We start from the raw sequence: 18910 nt of genomic DNA, 5'->3' as shown, positions 1-18910 counted from the left end.
AGGTGGCGCCATGGGTGGCCCCAGGGTCAGAGGAGGCAGAAAGTGGCCAGGCAGTTGGCAGCTGAGACTATGGGGCAGATCATCTATCCAGTGCCCCCCCTGGGGGAACCCACTGAGTGAAAGGGGCTGCATTTAAACCCAGGCCTCCTTCGCCCGTGAGACTCCACTGTCCCATCCCAGCCCTGTCCCCTGACTGTGAGACACTGTCTTTATTGCCATCATCATGGCTCATGTTCATCAACCACTCACTCGGGACCACCCCTCTGCCAAGCCCTAGGGCCAGAAAATTGCGGGGGGGGGGGGGCTCCCTCTGGGCCACACCCTAAGCTGAGAAGGATATTAGGAGCCAAAACCCAGAGGGCCCATGTCACAGCCTGTGTTAACAGGCCCAAGGCTTGGAGCCAGGATGACAGCTGTGCCATTCAGAGGCTGGGCTTCCCACTGGTCCTTCTAGAAGGTTCCTCAGCCGTTGCTTAGTCTGGTCTCCTGGGTTTGGCCAAGACCTGGACATCGTAGGGGCTCAATGATGGTATCATGGGAGCTGGTCAGGGAGGCACCATGTCCCCAGCCCAGGATGAGCCTTGGAAGCCGTGGGAAATCTCTGGGGGATCAAGGGGCAGGGCATGGAGGCCCCATTTGAGGCTCCTCCCTTGTCTTACAGAGATGGTGCCTCTGAGTCACCTGGAAGAGGAAGGACAGCCTCCAGCACCTGAGTCCCCGGAGGTAAGTCACAGAGCTTTGATGCTCCCACCTGTCTTGTTCTTTTCAAGGTAGACCAGGAGGCCATGGGAGGGGCTGGGTTTGTTGAGGTTTTGCATATAATAGGTGCTTATTAATGCCAGACTTTAGGGAGAAGGTAAAGGCAAGTGAGACTACCCTGCCATGGTGGTTGCAGCCTGGAGGGGGCACCGGAAAGGGGAGTTTTGGAGGATGTATAGGAGTTTTCTGGAAGGAAAACATGGCTTGAGCCAAAGCTCAGGAACTCAGAAGCTGAGCTGGAGAAGTTTGGAAGGAGGAAGTAGCATCAGACGCGAGGCCCAGTGGTTGGGACTCGAGGGAAAGGAGAGCCTGGCCTACTCTGAGGTGGGGCAGGACCCTGACCCCTTCTTGTCCCCTAGAGCCGTGCCCTCGTCGGCCCATCACGGAGGAAGCCATGTGAGAACGACTTCGAGACCATCAAACTCATTAGCAACGGGGCCTACGGGTAAGTCCTCAGGTCCCCCATAGACCCATTTCTCAGATGCCCATGGGGATGACTGAGGTCCAGGTGGTCCCTGAGTGTGGAGATAGGAAACTGAGGCCTGACGAGGGAAGTAGAGATGCAGTACAGCCAGGCCAGGGCCTCAGACAGGCTCATCCATGGTCTAGGCCGTTACCTGCCCCAGGTACAGGGAGTTGTAGGTATTTCGGGACCACGCAAGGAAAAAGCATGCAGTGAGCATTATCTTAGTGCCACATTGATGGATTTGTGTGGAGGTGGGGTGGGAGGGGGAGTCCTGCACAGCATAAGACTATCCAGCGGGGGGACTAGAGAGGGGGCTTATGCGTCTAGGTGATGTCACTCAGCAGCGTGGCCAGGAGTCTGGGTCAGACAGCTCCAAAAGGCAGTAGTGGCTTGGGGTCTTCATAGCCCCCAGGGTTTATCTTACCGATAGCTAGTCAGTTCGAGGCAGTTTTACTAGATACACAAACTTGGCAAGCTCTAAATGGTTCAAAATCTGCTCATTTCACCTCTACGTAGGTAAAGCGATTTGAGCCTGGTGCCGGGGGGCTTTTGAGCTAAAGGGTCTCCATCTACTGTGAAGAAGTAATGTAGGGGCTATCTTTGGCTTCTCGATGTGACACCAGGGAGGGGCAGCTTAGACCCATAGGGGGGCTGCTTTCGGAGAGGGGCTGGGGGAGGAGAAAGGGTGTCCCGGATGTAGGGCACAGCACGGGCAAAGGCCTGCCTGGTTGGGTTCTGGGCCCAGGCCAGGCCCCACTGCCTGCGGGGGCCTCAGTGTCCGGCCTCAGTGACCCCGGCTCCCCCAGGGCTGTCTACCTGGTGCGGCACCGAGACACACGGCAGCGCTTTGCCATCAAGAAGATCAACAAGCAGAACCTGATTCTTCGCAACCAGATCCAGCAGGTCTTTGTGGAGCGTGACATCCTCACCTTTGCCGAGAACCCATTTGTGGTCAGCATGTTCTGCTCCTTCGAGACCCGGCGCCACTTGTGTATGGTCATGGAGTATGTGGAAGGTGCGGTCTCGAGGGCTTGTATGCCTACGGTGACGGGGAGCTCACCCTCTACCCAAAAGATAGTCCATCCTTTGACCAAGCTGGGGTCTGCTCTGTCCTCCAAGGGGTCCCGGCCTGCCTCGGGGGACCCTCAGTCTGTGGTGCAGGGGCCCATCCTGTGGGGTTGGGGCTGAGGGAACTAAAGAGGAGTGTGAGAATAGGACCCTGGGGGATAGGGTAAGGATGGACACCTTTGGCAGGGGGTACTAGTGAGCAGAGGCCTGAAGGCCAGAAGTAAGAGCAGGGAAGGGAGGGAGGTGGGGGTTGGAAGGGCCAGGATGGTTGGGGGCCAGGAAGAGGAGTTGTGGCAGCAAGTTTGCCATTTAAGAATGAGCAGGCCCTTCAGGTGAGTGCAGCGGTGTGTGTTGATCGAGGTGCTTCTATTGCAAGGAGAGGGAACGAGCACTTAGGAGGCACCAGCTGTGTACAGGGTAAGGGACTGTGCCCTTACGGAGCTGCTGTCCTTCCAGGGGGAGAATCAGGAGTCGAGATCTGCCCTCCCTCCTGCCCCACTTGGTTCCCCACCTTGGTTCAGTACAGACTGGGGACGTTTTGCAGGAGGTTGGAGGTCCTGGAAGCCCCGGGGCGAGGCTATAGAGCCCAGGGCCTCTGTGAATGCATCTGCGCCCCCCACAGGCGGCGACTGTGCCACGCTCCTGAAGAACATGGGCCCACTGCCCGTGGACATGGCCCGCATGTACTTCGCCGAGACGGTGCTGGCACTCGAATACTTACACAACTATGGCATTGTGCACCGTGACCTCAAGCCTGACAAGTGAGCAGCCTGGGGCCTTGGGGCGGGGGGGGGGGGAGCAGCGCCTCTGATTGGGGTCTGGGGCTTCGCAGAGCCCCGCCTGTCTGGATTCTGCTGGCCTCTGGGGCCCCTGGTGACAGGAAGACACAGAACAGTGGCAATGTTGGGCACCTGGTGTGTACAGAGGAGATCAGGTACTTAATAGGTACCTGTTGTATGCAAGGGAAGGATAGTACATTTATGGAGGGGCTGCCAGGCAAAGAGAATGTGCCCTTTAGGATGCACAAAATACACAGGAGAAGGGCCTGTGCACTCACAGAGCTGCTGCTCCAAGGGGAGAGAACGTGCACTTAGGAGGCGCCATCTATATACTGAGAGCAGGGATATGCCCTTTGCAAGACCTTACATGTGAAGGAAGGGACCGTGCATGTCTTGAGCACCTGTTGTATGTTCGTGCAGGCAAGAAAGGAAGAGAATGTGTTTATCGAGAGCCTCGGGAGGTTTATTTTACTCTAGCACCTAAGAAGCACCTACTGCATGCCGGGTCCTCTATGGGTGACTGTAAGACACATGTATGAATAATCCTTCATGCTTTGTAACCCCTACATACTTTGCAAGGCATTCTTGCCTGCATTAATTGAGCACCTGCTATCCATAGATTCAGGGGCTGTTCTTTTTTTTTTTTTTAAAGATTTTATTTATTTATTTGACAGAGAGAGAGACAGCAAGAGAGGGAACACAAGCAGGGGGAGTGGGAGAGGGAGAAGCAGGCTTCCTGCCGAGCAGGGAGCCCGATGCGGGGCTCGATCCCAGGATCCTGGGGATCATGACCTGAGCCGAAGGCAGACGCTTAACGACTGAGCCACCCAGGTGCCCCCAGGGGCTGTTCTTATATCACGTGCCCTGTGGATACCAGGCAAGAACCTCGAGTTTCTCGGGTTCTGGCCTCGTGGAGGTGTGAACAGAAATGTCGAGAGCCTGCGTGTTTTCAGGCATCTTGCAGTTTGCGAGTAGCTTAGAAAACAAAGCAGATGTGTATTTGGCAGCTGCCGTATACCTAGACATGTGCTCGTTTTCAGGAACCCAGATGGCAGTATGACTAACTCCTCTCACAATGATGACCCCTTCGGATTTATAAAGCACATTTTTTTAAATCTGGTGCGTAAATTCATGGGGCACCAGCTTTGTATAAGGTGATTAGAGGAACAGTTATTAGGCGATGGCTGCGTGCCAGGCCCAGAACACTTCAGCTGCCTTTGTGTTAAAGTTTTTGTTTTGAGAGCAGCATTGAGCACCTACTGTCCCTTTCTCAGATGAAGATACTTGCTCCGTGGAGGTGTGAACAGAAGCGTTAAGAGCCCTGCCTGTTTCCAGGGCATCTCGTAGTTTGCCAGCAACTCAGAAGATAAAGTGTGTATTTGGCACCTGTTGTATACCTGGACCTCTGTGTTCGACACTCTAAGGATGCCCTGTGCCCAGCAGACCTCTGTGGATCATCCTAGAGTGGGCTGGGGTCTCCCGAGTGTGTCAGGTTAAACCCCAAAGCAGGACCCACCCCTCCCAGGCTCGGGACCCTCATCTGCAAAAAAGCTCAGGCAAGTGTCCAGCCCCAGAGGGCTCAGGGAGGTGGGCACACATAACAGGTGCTCGAGAAAAAAAATTTTTTTTTTCACTTTGGAAGATTTCAAATACATCCCAAAGTCAAGAGAAGGTGCATTCATTTGCTAGGGCCATCAGAGCACAGTAGCACGGACTAGGCAGCTGAAGCCACAGAAGTGTATTCTCACAGTCCTGGAGGCCAGAAGTCCAAGATCAAGGTATCAGCAGGGCTCCCTCTGAAGGTGCCGGGGAAGGATCTCTTCCAGGTCTCTCCCCCAGCTTCTGGTGATTTCATGGCTCGTGGCGGCATCGCTCCGGCCTTCACGTGGTGTCCTCCCTCTGCATGTCCGTGTCCACATGTCCCCTTTTCATAAGGACACCAGTCCTATTGAATGAGGGACCACTATGTTCTAGGACGTCCTCATTTAACTAGTCACGTGACCATCCTCCCTCCAAATTAGGTCATATTTGTAGTTCCTGGGGGTGAGGACTTCCACATGGGAATTTGGGGATACACAGTTCAGCCCAGAACAGAAGGGTCCAGTGCCCCCGCCGTCTACTCCCCACATCCATCCTGATCCTGCAGCTTCCAACACTCGCCCAGTCCTGCTTCCTCCCACTTCCAGCTCCCCCCTCCCCCCAGGATGGGTAATTTGAAGCATATCCCCGGCATCATAGCATTTCATTTCTAAGAAGGAAAACATTTTTCTTAAATAGCTCATATAGTCAGTGTTCAAGAGGTGAATGTTTTTTAGACAGGCATGTGCCCATAGGAACTCCAGAAGTATTGGTTGTCTTAACAGTGGGTGGCCCCAGGCCTGCCTAAGCCCTTGGTTTTTGATATTTTTTAAAATTGTATTTTATTTTTATTTTGTTTTTTTTAAAGATTTTATTTATTTATTTGACAGAGAGAGGCACAGTGAGAGAGGGAACACAAACAGGGGGAGCAGCAGAGGGAGAATCAGGCTTCCCGCTGAGCAGGGAGCCTGAGGCGGGGCTCGATCCCAGGACCCTGGGACCATGACCTGAGCCGAAGGCAGACTGCTTAACCGACTGAGCCACCCAGGCGCCCCAAGCCCTTGGTTTTAACTGCACCTGGGGGCTACACCAAAATGGTTTTCCTCAGTTGATGTACGCAGTAGTTGCTCAAGAAACGTCTCTTATTTTTAAAAATAGTGGCTGCCCATAGTAGGTGCACAGAATTATTTTTTTTTATGGAGTCGAGGTATGCAAGATGTGCCAAATAAAGGGTTTATCAAACAGCTTGGATATACACAGTGAGTTCTCTAGAAATGAAGCAGCCCGTGTACGAGGAGGTACATAAAAATGTGACTTTATGGGGCGCCTGGGTGGCTCAGTCGTTAAGCGTCTGCCTTCAGCTCAGGTCATGATCCCGGGGTCCTGGGATCGAGCCCCACATCGGGCTCCCTGCTCCGCGGGAAGCCTGCTTCTCCCTCTCCCACTCCCCCTGCTTGTGTTCCCTCTCTCGCTGTGTCTCTCTCTGTCAAATAAATAAAATCTTTAAAAAAAAAAAAAGTGACTTTATAAAGATGGTCCATGTGGTTCTATCACCTAACAAGACGTGCATGTACTTAAGCTGATGGAAAAACTTGAAGAGCAGGGTACATGGTAGGTGTCCAAGTTTTTGCCATTTTTTTAAAAATTTTTTTATTGTTATGTTAATCCCCATACATTACATCATTAGTTTTAGATATAGTGTTCCATGATTCATTGTTTGTGCATAACACCCAGTGCTCCATGCAGAACGTGCCCTCCTCAATACCCATCACCAGGCTAACCCATCCTCCCACCCCTCTCCCCTCTAGAACCCTCAGTTTGTTTTTCAGAGTCCATCGTCTCTCATGGTTCATCTACCCCTCCGATTTCCCCCCCTTCATTCTTCCCCTCCTGCTACATTCTTCTTTTTTTTTTCTTTCTTAACATATATTGCATTATTTGTTTCAGAGGTACAGATCTGAGATTCAACAGTCTTGCACAATTCACAGCGCTTACCAGAGCACATACCCTCCCCAGTGTCCATCACCCAGTCACCCCATCCCTCCCATTCCACCCCCCACTCCAGCAACCCTCAGTTTGTTTCCTGAGATTAAGAATTCCTCATATCAGTGAGGTCATATGATACATGTCTTTCTCTGTTTGACTTATTTCGCTCAGCATAATACCCTCCAGTTCCATCCACGTCGTTGCAAATGGCAAGATCTCATTCCTTTTGATGGCTGCATAATATTCCATTGTATATATATATATATATACCACATCTTCTTTATCCATTCATCTGTCGATGGACATCTTGGCTCTTTCCACAGTTTGGCTATTGTGGATATTGCTGCTATAAACATCGGGGTGCACGTACCCCTTCGGATCCCTACTTTTGTATCCTTGGGGTAAATACCCAGTAGTGCAATTGCTGGATCGTATGGTAGCTGGATCGTATTTTCAACTTTTTGAGGAATCTCCGTACTGTTTTCCAGAGGGGCTGCGGTAGGTGTCCAAGTTGTTAAAAGTGGGTCTCCTCATGAGGTGCACAGAAAGATTTCTGTATACAGCATATGCTCAAAGTATGTTCATTGTTCAACAGGGAATGTAAACAATAAGTGCTTGCAAAGCATTTAGTTTGGTAAAAAGAATGGACACATGTACAAACATGTATTTTAGATCCACCCAGTAGGTGTTCAGACGTTTTAACGCACAGTTGGGAGACGGAGTGATTCTCAGGAAATTTGTATTTGAACAGTGGAGCATACAGTTGGTGCTCAGCAGCAACAGCGGACGCATCCAGTAGGTGCACCGAGATGTTTGCCAGATTTGAAATACCGCCCAAGACCTACTGGTTCTTGTGATAATGTGCCTGTGTTCAGGAAGCTCTTTCAGACCCCCTCCGGGGAGTGAAGCTGCCCTGGCTGGACCTCAGCCCACCTGGGGTGGCACCAAGTTCTGGGGTGGCATGAGCGGCCAGGCACCTCGGGCCCCCGGCCCTGAGTGCACCACCCACCCGCCCACAGCCTACTCATCACCTCACTTGGCCACATCAAGCTGACCGACTTTGGCCTGTCCAAGATTGGGCTCATGAGCATGGCCACCAACCTCTACGAGGGCCACATCGAGAAGGACACCCGGGAGTTCGTGGACAAGCAGGTGTGCGGGTGGGCAGGGGGCCGTGGGTGTGGGACCACCTCCCTCTGTCTGGATCCTGACCCTCAGGACATGGGGAGATTTTGCAGCACAAAGGAGAAGATCAACTGCTCCCCCTCCCCCATAATTCTCTCCACCCCTGTGCCCAGCCTGGCCTTGACCTCTCCATCTCTCCCGTGGCCTCTCTGGAGTTGGAGGCCATCCTCCTTTTCCCCATTCTGCCTGACCCAGGTGTGCGGGACGCCTGAGTACATCGCGCCCGAGGTGATCTTCCGCCAGGGCTACGGGAAGCCGGTGGACTGGTGGGCCATGGGTGTTGTCCTCTATGAATTCCTGGTGGGCTGTGTGCCTTTCTTCGGAGATACCCCCGAGGAACTCTTTGGCCAGGTGGTCAGTGGTGCGTTTCCCCCACCATGGCCGCGGTTCGAGTCTTGGCCCCACTGGGGCTCTGGGCAGCAGCCCCCCTACAGGGTGCCTAGCCCCAACCGGACACTGGGGACATAGCCAAGGGCAAGACAGACAGTGAGGGAGATCAATAAGCAAATTACCGAACAACAGATACAAAAAAATGCCAAGGAAAAAAAGCAGGAAGAGGGGAGAGGATGGGGTACCAGATGTGGTGGGGGCTGCCTTAAATAGGGGGTCACGGAGGCCTCGCTGAGGTGACAGTGTGAGCAAAGCCTGAAGGAGCGAGAGGGAGCCACAGAAGTAGAAGAGGGGTACGGCCCTGGTGGAGGGGTACAGCCGGAGCAAAGGCTGTGGGTGGGACTGGACTAAGCCTGGCGTGTTGAAGGATGGCTTGGTGTGCAGTGAGTGAGGGGAGGTGGTCGGAGGTGCTATGAAGGGCTATCCTCACCCTCTCACTCCCTCTCCTATTTTATTTCATTTTATTAATTTAATTTAATTTATTTTAATTTTTTTTCCCCTCTCCTCATTTTAGATGAGATCATGTGGCCAGAAGGGGATGAGGCCCTCCCAGCTGATGCCCAAGACCTCATCACCAGGCTGCTCCGACAGAGCCCACTGGACCGTCTGGGCACTGGTATGTGATGGGGGGGGCAGGGGGGTGGGATGGGGACTGGGGAAGCAATAACTTGAGAGACTACAGAGGAGGGGGGCTTGGGGCTGGGGTTTTGAAGGATACATAGGAGTTCACCAGGAGCTAACAGGTAGCTGGGTCTGATGCAGACAAGGGGCACTGAGGCTGAGTATAGAAGCCTGCAAGGTCATGATGGGCTGTGTCCTCAGGTCCTCAAAGGCCCAGCCCAGTGGATCCCACTGTTCCGATTTCCTTAGCCACCTAATTAATGGTTAAGGGACTGAGACTCTTGCAGCACCCCATTACCCAGCCACTACAGGTCACGTTCATGATGAAGCCTAGCCACTGGAGAGGACCACAGGGGCTCAGGCTGGGGAACAGGATACCTTCACGCAGTCAGTCTACTCCATGGAGTAGAAATGCATGGAAAAGGCCTGGGAAGGAAGCCCTCCTAGGGCTGTGGGGTTTCTCCGGGTGGTGGGATCTCAGAATCCAGCAGAGGCAAGAGCAGGGCCTGGGTTCTAGCCCCGGCTCCGTCCCTCTTCAGACTCTGAAACAGCGGCTGCTCCCTTCGCCATCTTTATGGTTCTGTGTTGGCCAAGTTTGGGCTCCTAGTTGACCCAGGGGGCAGTGGGGACGGGGGGCTGCAGGGCTGAGCTGGGCATGTCCGTAGGTGGCACCCACGAGGTAAAGCAGCACCCCTTCTTCTGGACACTGGACTGGGCCGGGCTTCTGCGACACAAAGCTGAGTTTGTGCCACAGCTTGAAGCCGAGGATGACACCAGCTACTTTGACAGTAAGTAGGGGTCAAGGGGGCAGACTCTGCTGTCCCACATTCGCCTGAGATGGTGTGGGGTGTCTGCCAGGGTCTCCACCCAAGCGCCTCGCCCTGAGCCTGGAGCTTCTGACTTCCTGAGCTTTCTGAGAAATCAGAGCATGTCTGCTGGTAGCTGCCCCACCCCCACCCCCCCACCCCCGGCTGGTTTCCTGTGCATCTGGGGTCAGGAGGCCACGGCATCCTTCCGGATTGCAGGAGGGGAAACCGAGGCGCTGAGTGTGGCAGACCCTGGCCCCCTAGCAGGTTCAGCCTCCTGAGTGTCCAGCCTTGACCAGGCACGGAGCCCTGTCTGTCACACAGAAGGGTGGGGCACTTTGCTGGGCTTTGTGGGGGGAACCCCTCCAACACTGTGGGTGGGCTCAGACAAGTCTTCCTCTGCCCACTTGGGGCTCCAGCCAAGCAGATGAAATGCCCTCGGTTTCCAGCACCTCCTCCAGACCTTGCTGTGTGCTCTTGGGCATGTCAGAGGTCCTCTCTGAGCATCTGTTTCCTCTTCTGTAAAATGGGGAGCATCCTTTTAAGATGCCCAGTATTACCTACTTCTGGGTGACCCATCTCAGGGGTGAGAAGACTGAGGGTCAGACACAAGAATTCCCACCCACGATCCTGTAGATCGTAGGGATGCAGCTAGGTTGTTTATTGCCAGGTACTCACTCTGCAACTCAAGCCTCCTGTGGTCCCTAAATACACCAGCCATGGTCCCACCTCGATGCCTTTGCCCTGACAGTGTCTCCCTGCCTGGGACGCCCTCCCCACATCACCCCACAGCCCTTGCGGCCACCTGTGGGCATCAGGTGGGCTGCACGTGCCTTTCCCTCCCCAGCACGTTCGGAACGTTACCGCCACCTGGGCTCAGAGGATGAGGAGACCAATGACGAGGAGTCATCCACAGAGATCCCTCAGTTCTCGTCTTGTTCCCACCGCTTCAGCAAGGTGAGTCCGGGGCCTAGACACAGCTAGCTCTCAGGAAACACGCAAGATGTTCACTGCGGGGGGTGGGGGTGGGGGGTGTTCTTCTACCTTTTTTTTTTTTTAATTATTATTGTGGTAAGAATACATATAAAATGTACCACACTAGCCATTTTAAACTGTACAGTTCAGCGCCGTTTAGTACATTCAGAACGTTGGACGCCCATCACCTCTGTCTAGCTCTAGAACCTTCCCATCACCCCTGCCCCCACGAGCAATCACTCCCCTGCCCCCCTCCCCCGGCCCCTGGCAACCACCAATCTGCTTTCTGTCTCTGGATTTGCCTATTCTGGATCTTTCACCTAAGTGGAATCATACAGCACGTGGCCTTTCATGTCTGACCTCTTCTTCGACCCGTGTCAGAGCTTGGTTCCTCTTTATGGCCGAGTGCTATTCCATTGCGTGGATGGGCCACACTGTGTTTACCCCTCTGTCGATGGACATTCGGGGTGTGCCCGTGTTGAGGTGCTTGTGAACAGTGCTGCTCTCTCACTGCTTACTTTAGAGCCTCACCAGCTTAAGCGCCTGCCTTCGTTTATAATTGGATGAAAAAAACCTTCTGTGCTGCTTGCGGGCCTGAGACCCACGCAGAGCGTCCCGATCAGCAGCAGGAACCCCGGCTGTGGCCCTGTTGGTAGCCAGGGCCCTCTGAGCCTCAGTTTCTCCATCCGTACAGTGGGCTAAAGACTCTTCTGTTCTTAGGGATGTGGCGAGTATGGATAGAAGGAAATGACTCACAAGGAAGCGTCGGGCTTATAGGAAGCATTCAACTAAGCTGGCTCTTCCCCAGGGGTGTGGCCGCCTGTCTCCGTGTCCTTACTGTTATATTCTGTTGCTGCCAGGTCTATAGCAGCTCCGAGTTCCTGGCCGCCCAGCCCACCCCAACCTTTGCCGAGCGGAGCTTCAGTGAGGACCGGGAGGAAGGGTGGGAGCGCAGCGGTGAGGGCGAGTCCGGCCGCCGCTTGAGCGTGGAGATCCGGTAGGTGGGCTGGGGAGCGTGCGCAGATCCAGCCACCAAGCCTGCCGGGAGGGGGGACCACAAGGTCTAATGCTGGAGAGAGCTTCCCGTGGCCCAGTCGGAAAGGATCAAACACGTGGGCTGGCGTGTCAGAGCCCCGCCAACGTGGCCCCCCTGGCTTTGCGCCCCAGACCACACCGAGCATAGAGCAACTGCGCGGTCCTACTGCTAGGCTTTCGCTTGCCCTGTTCCAGAATACCCTTTGCTGACGAACTCCTGTTCATTCTTCAAAGACCAGACTCAACAGAAAAATAATCAATGTCTTCTAACAGAGGGGTGTTGGAAGCTGGGTTTTTAAAGACAAACAGAGGGGCGCCTGGGTGGCTCAGTCAGTTAAGCGTCTGCCTTCGGCTCAGGTCATGATCCTGGGGTCCTGGGATTGAGCCCCATGTCAGGCTCTCTGCTCAGCGGGGAGCCTGCTTCTCCCTCTCCCACTCCCCCTGCTTGCGTCTCTCTCTGTCAAATAAATAAATAAAATCTTTAAAAAAAAATAATAAAAGACAGACAGAAATTCTCTGGGCAGACAGAGGACCGAGCATGCTGAGGGGATTCACCCTGCATTTACAAATTACCTCTGTTTCTAAGCTGAGAGTTAAAATATGGCCACTAGGGGTGACTGGGTGTCCTGGGGCGAGGGTACCTGGCAAGTGTGACTTTGGCTCTCCTCTGCTGCAGACTGAGGTCCTGGACATCCTCTGGTTCTTCCTGCCAGTCATCTTCTTCCCAGCCTGAGCGGGGCCCTAGCCCATCTCTCTTGAATACTATTATCCTGGACACAATGCCCAAGTTTGCCTTCTCGTCAGAGGATGAGGGAGCCAGCCCAGCCTCTGCAGGCCCCAAGAGGCCCATCTTCATTCTGGGGGAGCCTGATCCACCCCCAGCAGCCACCCCAGTGATGCCCAAGCCCTCAAGCCTTTCTGGTAGGTGAGGTCCCGGATGGGAGGGATCGTATTGTAGAAAGTTTCCCAGAGGAGGGACTATTTGAGATGGGTTTTGAAGGCTGAGTAGGAGCTCTCCAGAGAGACCATTCGCTTGTCTAACAAAGGCTTTAAGATAGGAGAGGCCAGGGCTCCAGAGAGGCCTCAGGCCTCAGTGTTACTCCCAGTCTAGGGATGATACCCCCAGCTTCATGGGGTCAGGATGGGACTGGAGAAGGGGATGAGGCTGGGGAGCTCTGAGAGGGGTATGGGATCTGAGGGGTGGGGGAAGGCTTCTTAGAGGAGGGGACTTGAAGAGTGGAGCTTTCCAGGGAGAGCAGGGCAGGAAGGAAGTGTAGAAAGGGGGAACTGCCTGAAGAAAGGCCAGGAGGAGGCTGAACGGTGTACACGCTGACCGGGGAGGAAGGGGCTTTGCCTCCCGAGGGCAGGGGGCGGAGTGGCGAGAGCGGCCAGGCTGACCGCCAACCCTGCTGACCCCTAGCCGACACAGCTGCCCTCAGCCACGCACGCCTACGAAGCAACAGCACTGGTGCGCGACACTCGACACCGCGGGCCCTGGATGCTGGTCGGGGCCGCCGCCTTGGGGGCTCAAGAGACCCAGCTCCCGAGAAGTCTCGGGTCTCCCCCAGCGGGGGCCGCGTGCCCAAGTCTGCCTCGGTGTCCGCCCTGTCCCTCATCATCACAGCTGGTACCGCGCGTGGCCCAGCCTTGTCTTTGCTTGTCTGTCCATGTCTGTTTTGACCCCTGGGTTGGGGCCGTGCCACGGGCCGGGGGAAGCGGCTAGCCCCAGGGAGAGCTGGGGGACTGGCATTCCCGGCAGAGGGCACTGCATGTGCAAAGGCCAGGCGGGGGGGCCATGCTGGGGACATTGGAACAACAGGAAAGCAGCCAGAGTGATCAGCTTGGTGGGGGGCTGCCCTCCTGGCCCTGGGCCCTGCAAGGGAGTGACCCCCTCCCAACCCTGGTCCTGCAGATGATGGCAGCGGCGGCCCCCTCATGAGCCCTCTGTCCCCACGCTCGCTGTCCTCGAACCCATCGTCCCGAGACTCCTCTCCAAGCCGAGACCCGTCCCCCGTGTGTGGCAGCCTGCGGCCCCCCATTGTCATCCACAGCTCAGGCAAGAAGTACGGCTTCAGCCTGCGAGCCATCCGCGTCTACATGGGTGACAGCGATGTCTACACCGTGCACCATGTTGTCTGGGTAAGTTGGCCTTGGGGTGAGCAGGAAGAGCGGGACCTGGTTTGAGTCTAGCTTCCCCCTGGCAAGATGCTTCACTTTTGGAGCCGCACTTTCTAGTCTCATTGCCTGCAAGGTTTTGGAGCCCAGGGCAGGGAGCTGGTGCCACCTGGATCTTTGCAGTCCCTCTTCCTTATGGGCAAGACGGACAGGGATGGACAGAGGGTTAGAGACCTCAGTTGGGCATGAAGCTCCTAGCCCCTGCCCACAGATGCACAGTGGGAGTGTCGTCCTGCCTCCTCCCAGCCCAGGGCCTGTTCCCTCCCCACCAGTCACTCTCTGAACAGCTCCCAAGGTCAAGGAAACAGCACGGGAAGCAGCAGCTTGCTGGGGTCCCATGGCTGACCCAGCTGGCAAGGGGTCTCCAGCTGTGGGGCCCCAGAGCACTGACGCTACCATCCACCCTCACCCCCAGAATGTGGAGGAGGGAAGCCCTGCCCAGGAGGCGGGCCTGCGAGCCGGGGACCTCATCACCCACATCAACGGGGAGTCAGTCCTGGGGCTGGTGCACATGGATGTCGTTGAGCTGCTGCTGAAGGTACGGCGCCCACCACTGCCCACCCTGGGGGCTCCCAGAACCCCTACCCCTGTCCATCCTCAGGGCCCTCAGATCTGCCCCCACTGCCTACCCTCTGGTTTGCTCCTCTGACCCCCTGACAGCCCCTGATGCTGAGGTTCTCGCCCTGGAACCACACCTTTCCACACCTGGTCCCAATTCCAGGCCTTGCATGTCCCCTCCACTCTGCCCAGGATGTACCTCCTTCTTAGTCCCCCAGGTTCCCCTACTTTTGGCCCTCCCTCTGGCTCACCCTGACCATATGAGGCTGGGGATATCCGTACTGTCTTCGTCTTCCTCAGATCAGGCGTCCTCCGGGGCTGAGGCCTGGCAGTAGGGAGGCGGACACAGGCCAGGAGGCAGGGCCTTGTTTGGATAGCTCCTAGGACCGGTGGGTGGGTGGGTGGGTGGGCGGGCAGCTCGTTGCATGGACGGACAGATGGCGGACATGTACCTTTGGCCTACCGGGTGGTGGGTCATTAGGGGAGAAGTGGGCAGATAGGCTCGGGGGCTTCGATGGATGAGGAGGTAGGTGGGTGGGTGGGTGGCTCCCTAGATGGGAGGCATCCAGGTGACCCCTCGCCATCCCTCCTGCAGAGCGGCAACAAGATCGCCCTCCGGACCACCGCCCTGGAGAACACCTCCATCAAGGTGGGCCCCGCCCGGAAGAATGTGGCCAAGGGCCGCATGGCACGCCGGAGCAAACGGAGCCGCCGGCGGGAGACACAGGACCGGTGAGCGGCGGGTGGGCCCTCCACGGAGTGTTGGTGGAGGACCCGGGGGCCAGCTCCCCGGGCTGCTGGGGGCGTGGGTTCTGAAGCATCAGGGCTTCCCACCCTCAGGCGGAAGTCGCTCTTCAAGAAGATCTCAAAACAGTCCTCTGTGCTACACACCAGCCGCAGCTTCTCTTCCGGCCTCCACCATTCCCTGTCGTCCAGCGAAAGCCTCCCGGGGTCACCCACCCACAGCCTCTCCCCCAGCCCCACCACGCCTTGCCGCAGCCCAGCTCCTGATCCCCCAGCAGGTACGTGTGCCACCCCAGGGCAGCTCAGGCCTGTGGTGCCTGGCCCCACTGAGGGAGCCAGCAGGGTTTAAAGGAGGGAATGACATGATGTGGGAAATGAGGTGACCAGAAGGGCCTTTCCGGGCAGCCTGGAGGTGGTAGGAGACAGGTGTGAGAGCAGGGAAGAGTGTACCCAGCAGAGGGAGCATCATGAACAGAGGGGGCTGGGCAGGAGGGTTACGAAAGCAGGGGAGAGAGGAAGTTGGGAGATGAGTCAAGCCAAGGAGCTGGGCTTACGTTGGTGGGCAGTTGGGAGCCATGGAGGGTGTGTGAGCTGGAGAGGGCATGTTTTAGAGGGGTCTGAGTTTTAGAAAGATCATTCTGGGGCAGGAAAGGATGGTGATTTGGCCCAATGCTGAGCGCCCCCAGTCTGTGAGACAGCCAGACACAGACACCCCCAGCCCCACTGGGTTAGCATCCAGCTGAAGGGAGGAACAGGCTGGGGCAACCCAAAGGGGAAGCAGGGAGGGTCTCCAGGAGGCCTGGGCACCCCAGTTGCTACCCCTCTGGCTCACCCTGACTTCATGGGGTGGAGCGTATCTTTGGCCCATTGAGTGGTAGGTCATTAGATGCGAAACGGGTGGATAGGAACTAGGGCTTTGATGGCTGAGTAGGAGTTCACCAGGGAACAACTTGCACATGGAACAGGAGGCAAGAAAAGCAGGCATACTGGGTGGCCACGGGGAAGGACGTGGGCTTTGGCAGGTGCGCTCAGCCCCAGGGCCCCACATTGAGGCTGGTGGCCCTGACCCTCATCTGTCCTCCACAGACACGGCATCCCCTCCCAGTGCCTCCCCGAGCTCCAGCAGCCCTGCCTCTCCCGCCGCCGCTGGCCACACCCGCCCTAGCTCCCTGCATGGCCTGGCCGCCAAGCTCGGGCCACCCCGCCCCAAGACCGGTCGCCGCAAGTCTACCAGCAGTATCCCGCCCTCCCCACTGGCCTGCCCACCCGTGCCTGTGCCCCCACCCCGCTCACCCTCACCCCTCCCCGGACACCCGCCCGCGCCCGCCCGGTCTCCGCGGTTGCGCCGGGGCCAGTCAGCTGACAAGCTGGGTTCGGGTGAACGGCTGGATGGGGAGCTGGGACGCCGCGGCCGTGGGCCAGACTCGGAGCTGGTGGTCATGCGGCGGCTACACCTGTCCGAGCGCCGAGACTCCTTCAAGAAGCAGGAGGCTGTGCAGGAGGTGAGCTTTGATGAGCCGCCCGAGGAGGCCACCGGGCCGCTCACCTCCGTACCGCAGATTGCCGTGGAGGGCGCAGAGGCTGTGCTGGGAGCCCTTGGACCTGCCGGGAAGGACTGATCCCTCCCACCTGGCCTCTCCCTGGCCTAGAAGTCGGGCTTTTTTTGTGCAATGTTTTTTCCGTAAAGTGACTTCTGGATGGAGACTGAGCCACCAGACTATGACACCTGGAAGGCGAGAAGCCATCTCGGTCCTTACTGGAAGGCGGAGACGGCACCTCCCTCTGTTCTGGTACAGATCAGGGGCCGTAGGGGCAGGAATGGGGGACAAGGGTGGCATTGTAAATAGCAGCAAATCCCTGCAACTAATTTATTACTTTTTATAAGCGATAGGTAGACTGAGCCGCCACTGTGAAGGCGGCTGCCCGGGTCCGGCCCCTTGCACCTGGGACCCCATTTGCAGACGCTGCCCCCTGGGCTGAGAAGGAAGCACTTGGACAAGTCATGTATGTTCGTGTTTTCTAGGTTTTCTGTATTTTTTAGTTTTTTTGTGTGTTACTTGATCCCATCCTGGCCCAACACCCACTGATTTGAGGGGATACAGGCAAGCTTACCTGTCCGGGCCCAGTTTGGATATGACTTGGAGAGTCTACAAATGATTCCCCTCTCCCACAAAACAAGCAATCTCGATGATGGACTGGATTCTGAAAGCTACTTCTCACTATCATAGCCTCCATCCCTAGGCCAGTCTTGCTAGAGTTTACTTCTAGTCCTGAAGGCTTCAGCTTGGAGGAGGGGGTGTGGGAACTGGGACTTTCATGGATGAGTAGGAGTTCACCAGATCTAGGCAGAGGGGTCACCCATCCCACAGGGTGACACTGATGCCCTGGGAGGGAGACTCAGGACTCCAAGGGTACTACCAGGGCAGGAAAAGAATGTCCGCCCTGCACAAGATTTCATGTGCTTAATGCCCACCAGGGTGAGCCCTTGACCATGATGTGTCTGAAACACCCCATGGGGTGTCCCTCAATGTGTCACAGCCTTCCTAGAATGAAATTCAAGTGAGAAAACCCAACTGGGGGGCAATGGGGCCCAAGTTTGAATCTTGGCTTCCCTGTGTGGCTCTGGGAAAATGGCTTTCCCGCTCTGTGCCTCAGTTTCCTTGTGTTTACAAAAACTAATCCCAATGACTATTTATTAAGCATCTACTCTATGCCAAACGCTTTTACTTGTGGCTTCTCCCTCAGCCAGCCTTGAGAAGGCTGCAGGTGGTGTCGTCATCCCCATTTTACAGACAAGTAACTGAGGCCTGGTGAGGGGTGGAGACTTGTCCCACAATCACCTGGTAAAAATCATGCAGCCAGGCCCTTTGGTGGGCCTTGTCAACAAGGGAGCTTGAATGGAGGAGAGTCTGGTGCCGGATACAGCGGACTCCATCTCCAGCTCTCTTCCCTAGGATGCTATGTGACCCACTAGGCATGTCAGACAGAACCTCTATTTCCTGTTTGGAGGTGCCTGGCAAGATCACTGTGCCCCACATGGTGAGGGCACTTTCCAGGCACTGCAGCCCACTCTGCATCCCTCCCAGAGACCCCCACCCAGCACTGGCTGGTGTTGGAGCTAGACCAAGGCTGTGCATGACTTGCTCCCTCTTTCCACCCTGGAGCTGACCGTGAATAAAAGCCCACATTTACAAAGAGGAGGTCCAATGTCTGGATTTGTGAGGGGCAAAGAAGGGGGTAAGGGAAGAGTGCGGTGGGGACAGGGTGAAAACTGGCTTCATTTGAAGGGGTTTTGAAGGCTGCATAGGAGTTCACCAATGGGATTATCTCCCTGATGCCTTCTCAGGCCCCTGGCCTCCTGCTGCCCTCTCCCTGAGTACCCATCATAGGCTCTGCCCTTAAAATCTTCATCCAGACACCGATCTGGGGCCCTAAGCTGTGTTAATAAAATAAATAAACCATCTTTGTGTCCTTTCTATACAGGTTTTTGTTTGGACTGTGCCCCATACCACCCCACCCCCGCCCCAATCCCCCAACCCAGCCCAGCTCGAGTGCTTCGGGTTACTTCCTGAGCTCTTGGTAGCACCAGAAACCTTTGACCACGCCCCCCGTTTCCGAGTGTCTTCGGCTATTTCCGGAAACAATCGTCCGCATCTTGGCCCTTGGGCGTGCTCTCGCGCTCGCAGGGCTGCAGTTCGTTCAGCTGTTTCCGGACGCTCTAGGCTGCCATGGAAACGCTTTCAACCCCGGCCTGTTCCGCTCTCCCGAAAAGCTCAGCTTTCTGT

The 18910-nt window shown here is 56.0% G+C and overlaps 1 protein-coding gene across 14 annotated transcripts in view; it reads left to right on the top strand.

Moving 5' to 3' along the window:
• MAST3 (microtubule associated serine/threonine kinase 3) overlaps window positions 1-18320 on the top strand; it is a 30759-nt gene extending 12439 nt beyond the window's left edge. For 13 of the 14 annotated variants that reach the window (XM_078053518.1, XM_078053523.1, XM_078053507.1 and 10 more), the window contains 17 exons: window positions 662-723; window positions 1119-1204; window positions 2032-2240; window positions 2916-3054; window positions 7656-7788; window positions 8017-8182; window positions 8726-8827; window positions 9498-9620; window positions 10486-10595; window positions 11474-11610; window positions 12325-12569; window positions 13069-13275; window positions 13561-13787; window positions 14239-14361; window positions 14977-15113; window positions 15222-15403; window positions 16212-18320. In XM_078053518.1, coding sequence (XP_077909644.1) covers window positions 662-723; window positions 1119-1204; window positions 2032-2240; window positions 2916-3054; window positions 7656-7788; window positions 8017-8182; window positions 8726-8827; window positions 9498-9620; window positions 10486-10595; window positions 11474-11610; window positions 12325-12569; window positions 13069-13275; window positions 13561-13787; window positions 14239-14361; window positions 14977-15113; window positions 15222-15403; window positions 16212-16744 — 2921 coding nt within the window. In that variant the 3' untranslated portion in view covers window positions 16745-18320. The remainder of the gene's footprint in view (window positions 1-661; window positions 724-1118; window positions 1205-2031; window positions 2241-2915; window positions 3055-7655; window positions 7789-8016; window positions 8183-8725; window positions 8828-9497; window positions 9621-10485; window positions 10596-11473; window positions 11611-12324; window positions 12570-13068; window positions 13276-13560; window positions 13788-14238; window positions 14362-14976; window positions 15114-15221; window positions 15404-16211) is intronic. The other variant, XR_013440639.1, reaches the window with a different exon arrangement.
• The last annotated feature ends 590 nt before the right edge of the window (window positions 18321-18910 follow it).

The sequence above is a fragment of the Halichoerus grypus genome, chromosome 1, assembly GCF_964656455.1.
Source record: "Halichoerus grypus chromosome 1, mHalGry1.hap1.1, whole genome shotgun sequence".
Classification (NCBI taxonomy): domain Eukaryota; kingdom Metazoa; phylum Chordata; class Mammalia; order Carnivora; family Phocidae; genus Halichoerus; species Halichoerus grypus.
Note: the sequence above shows the minus strand (reverse complement) of the source record. Positions and strands in the feature narration are given on the sequence as shown.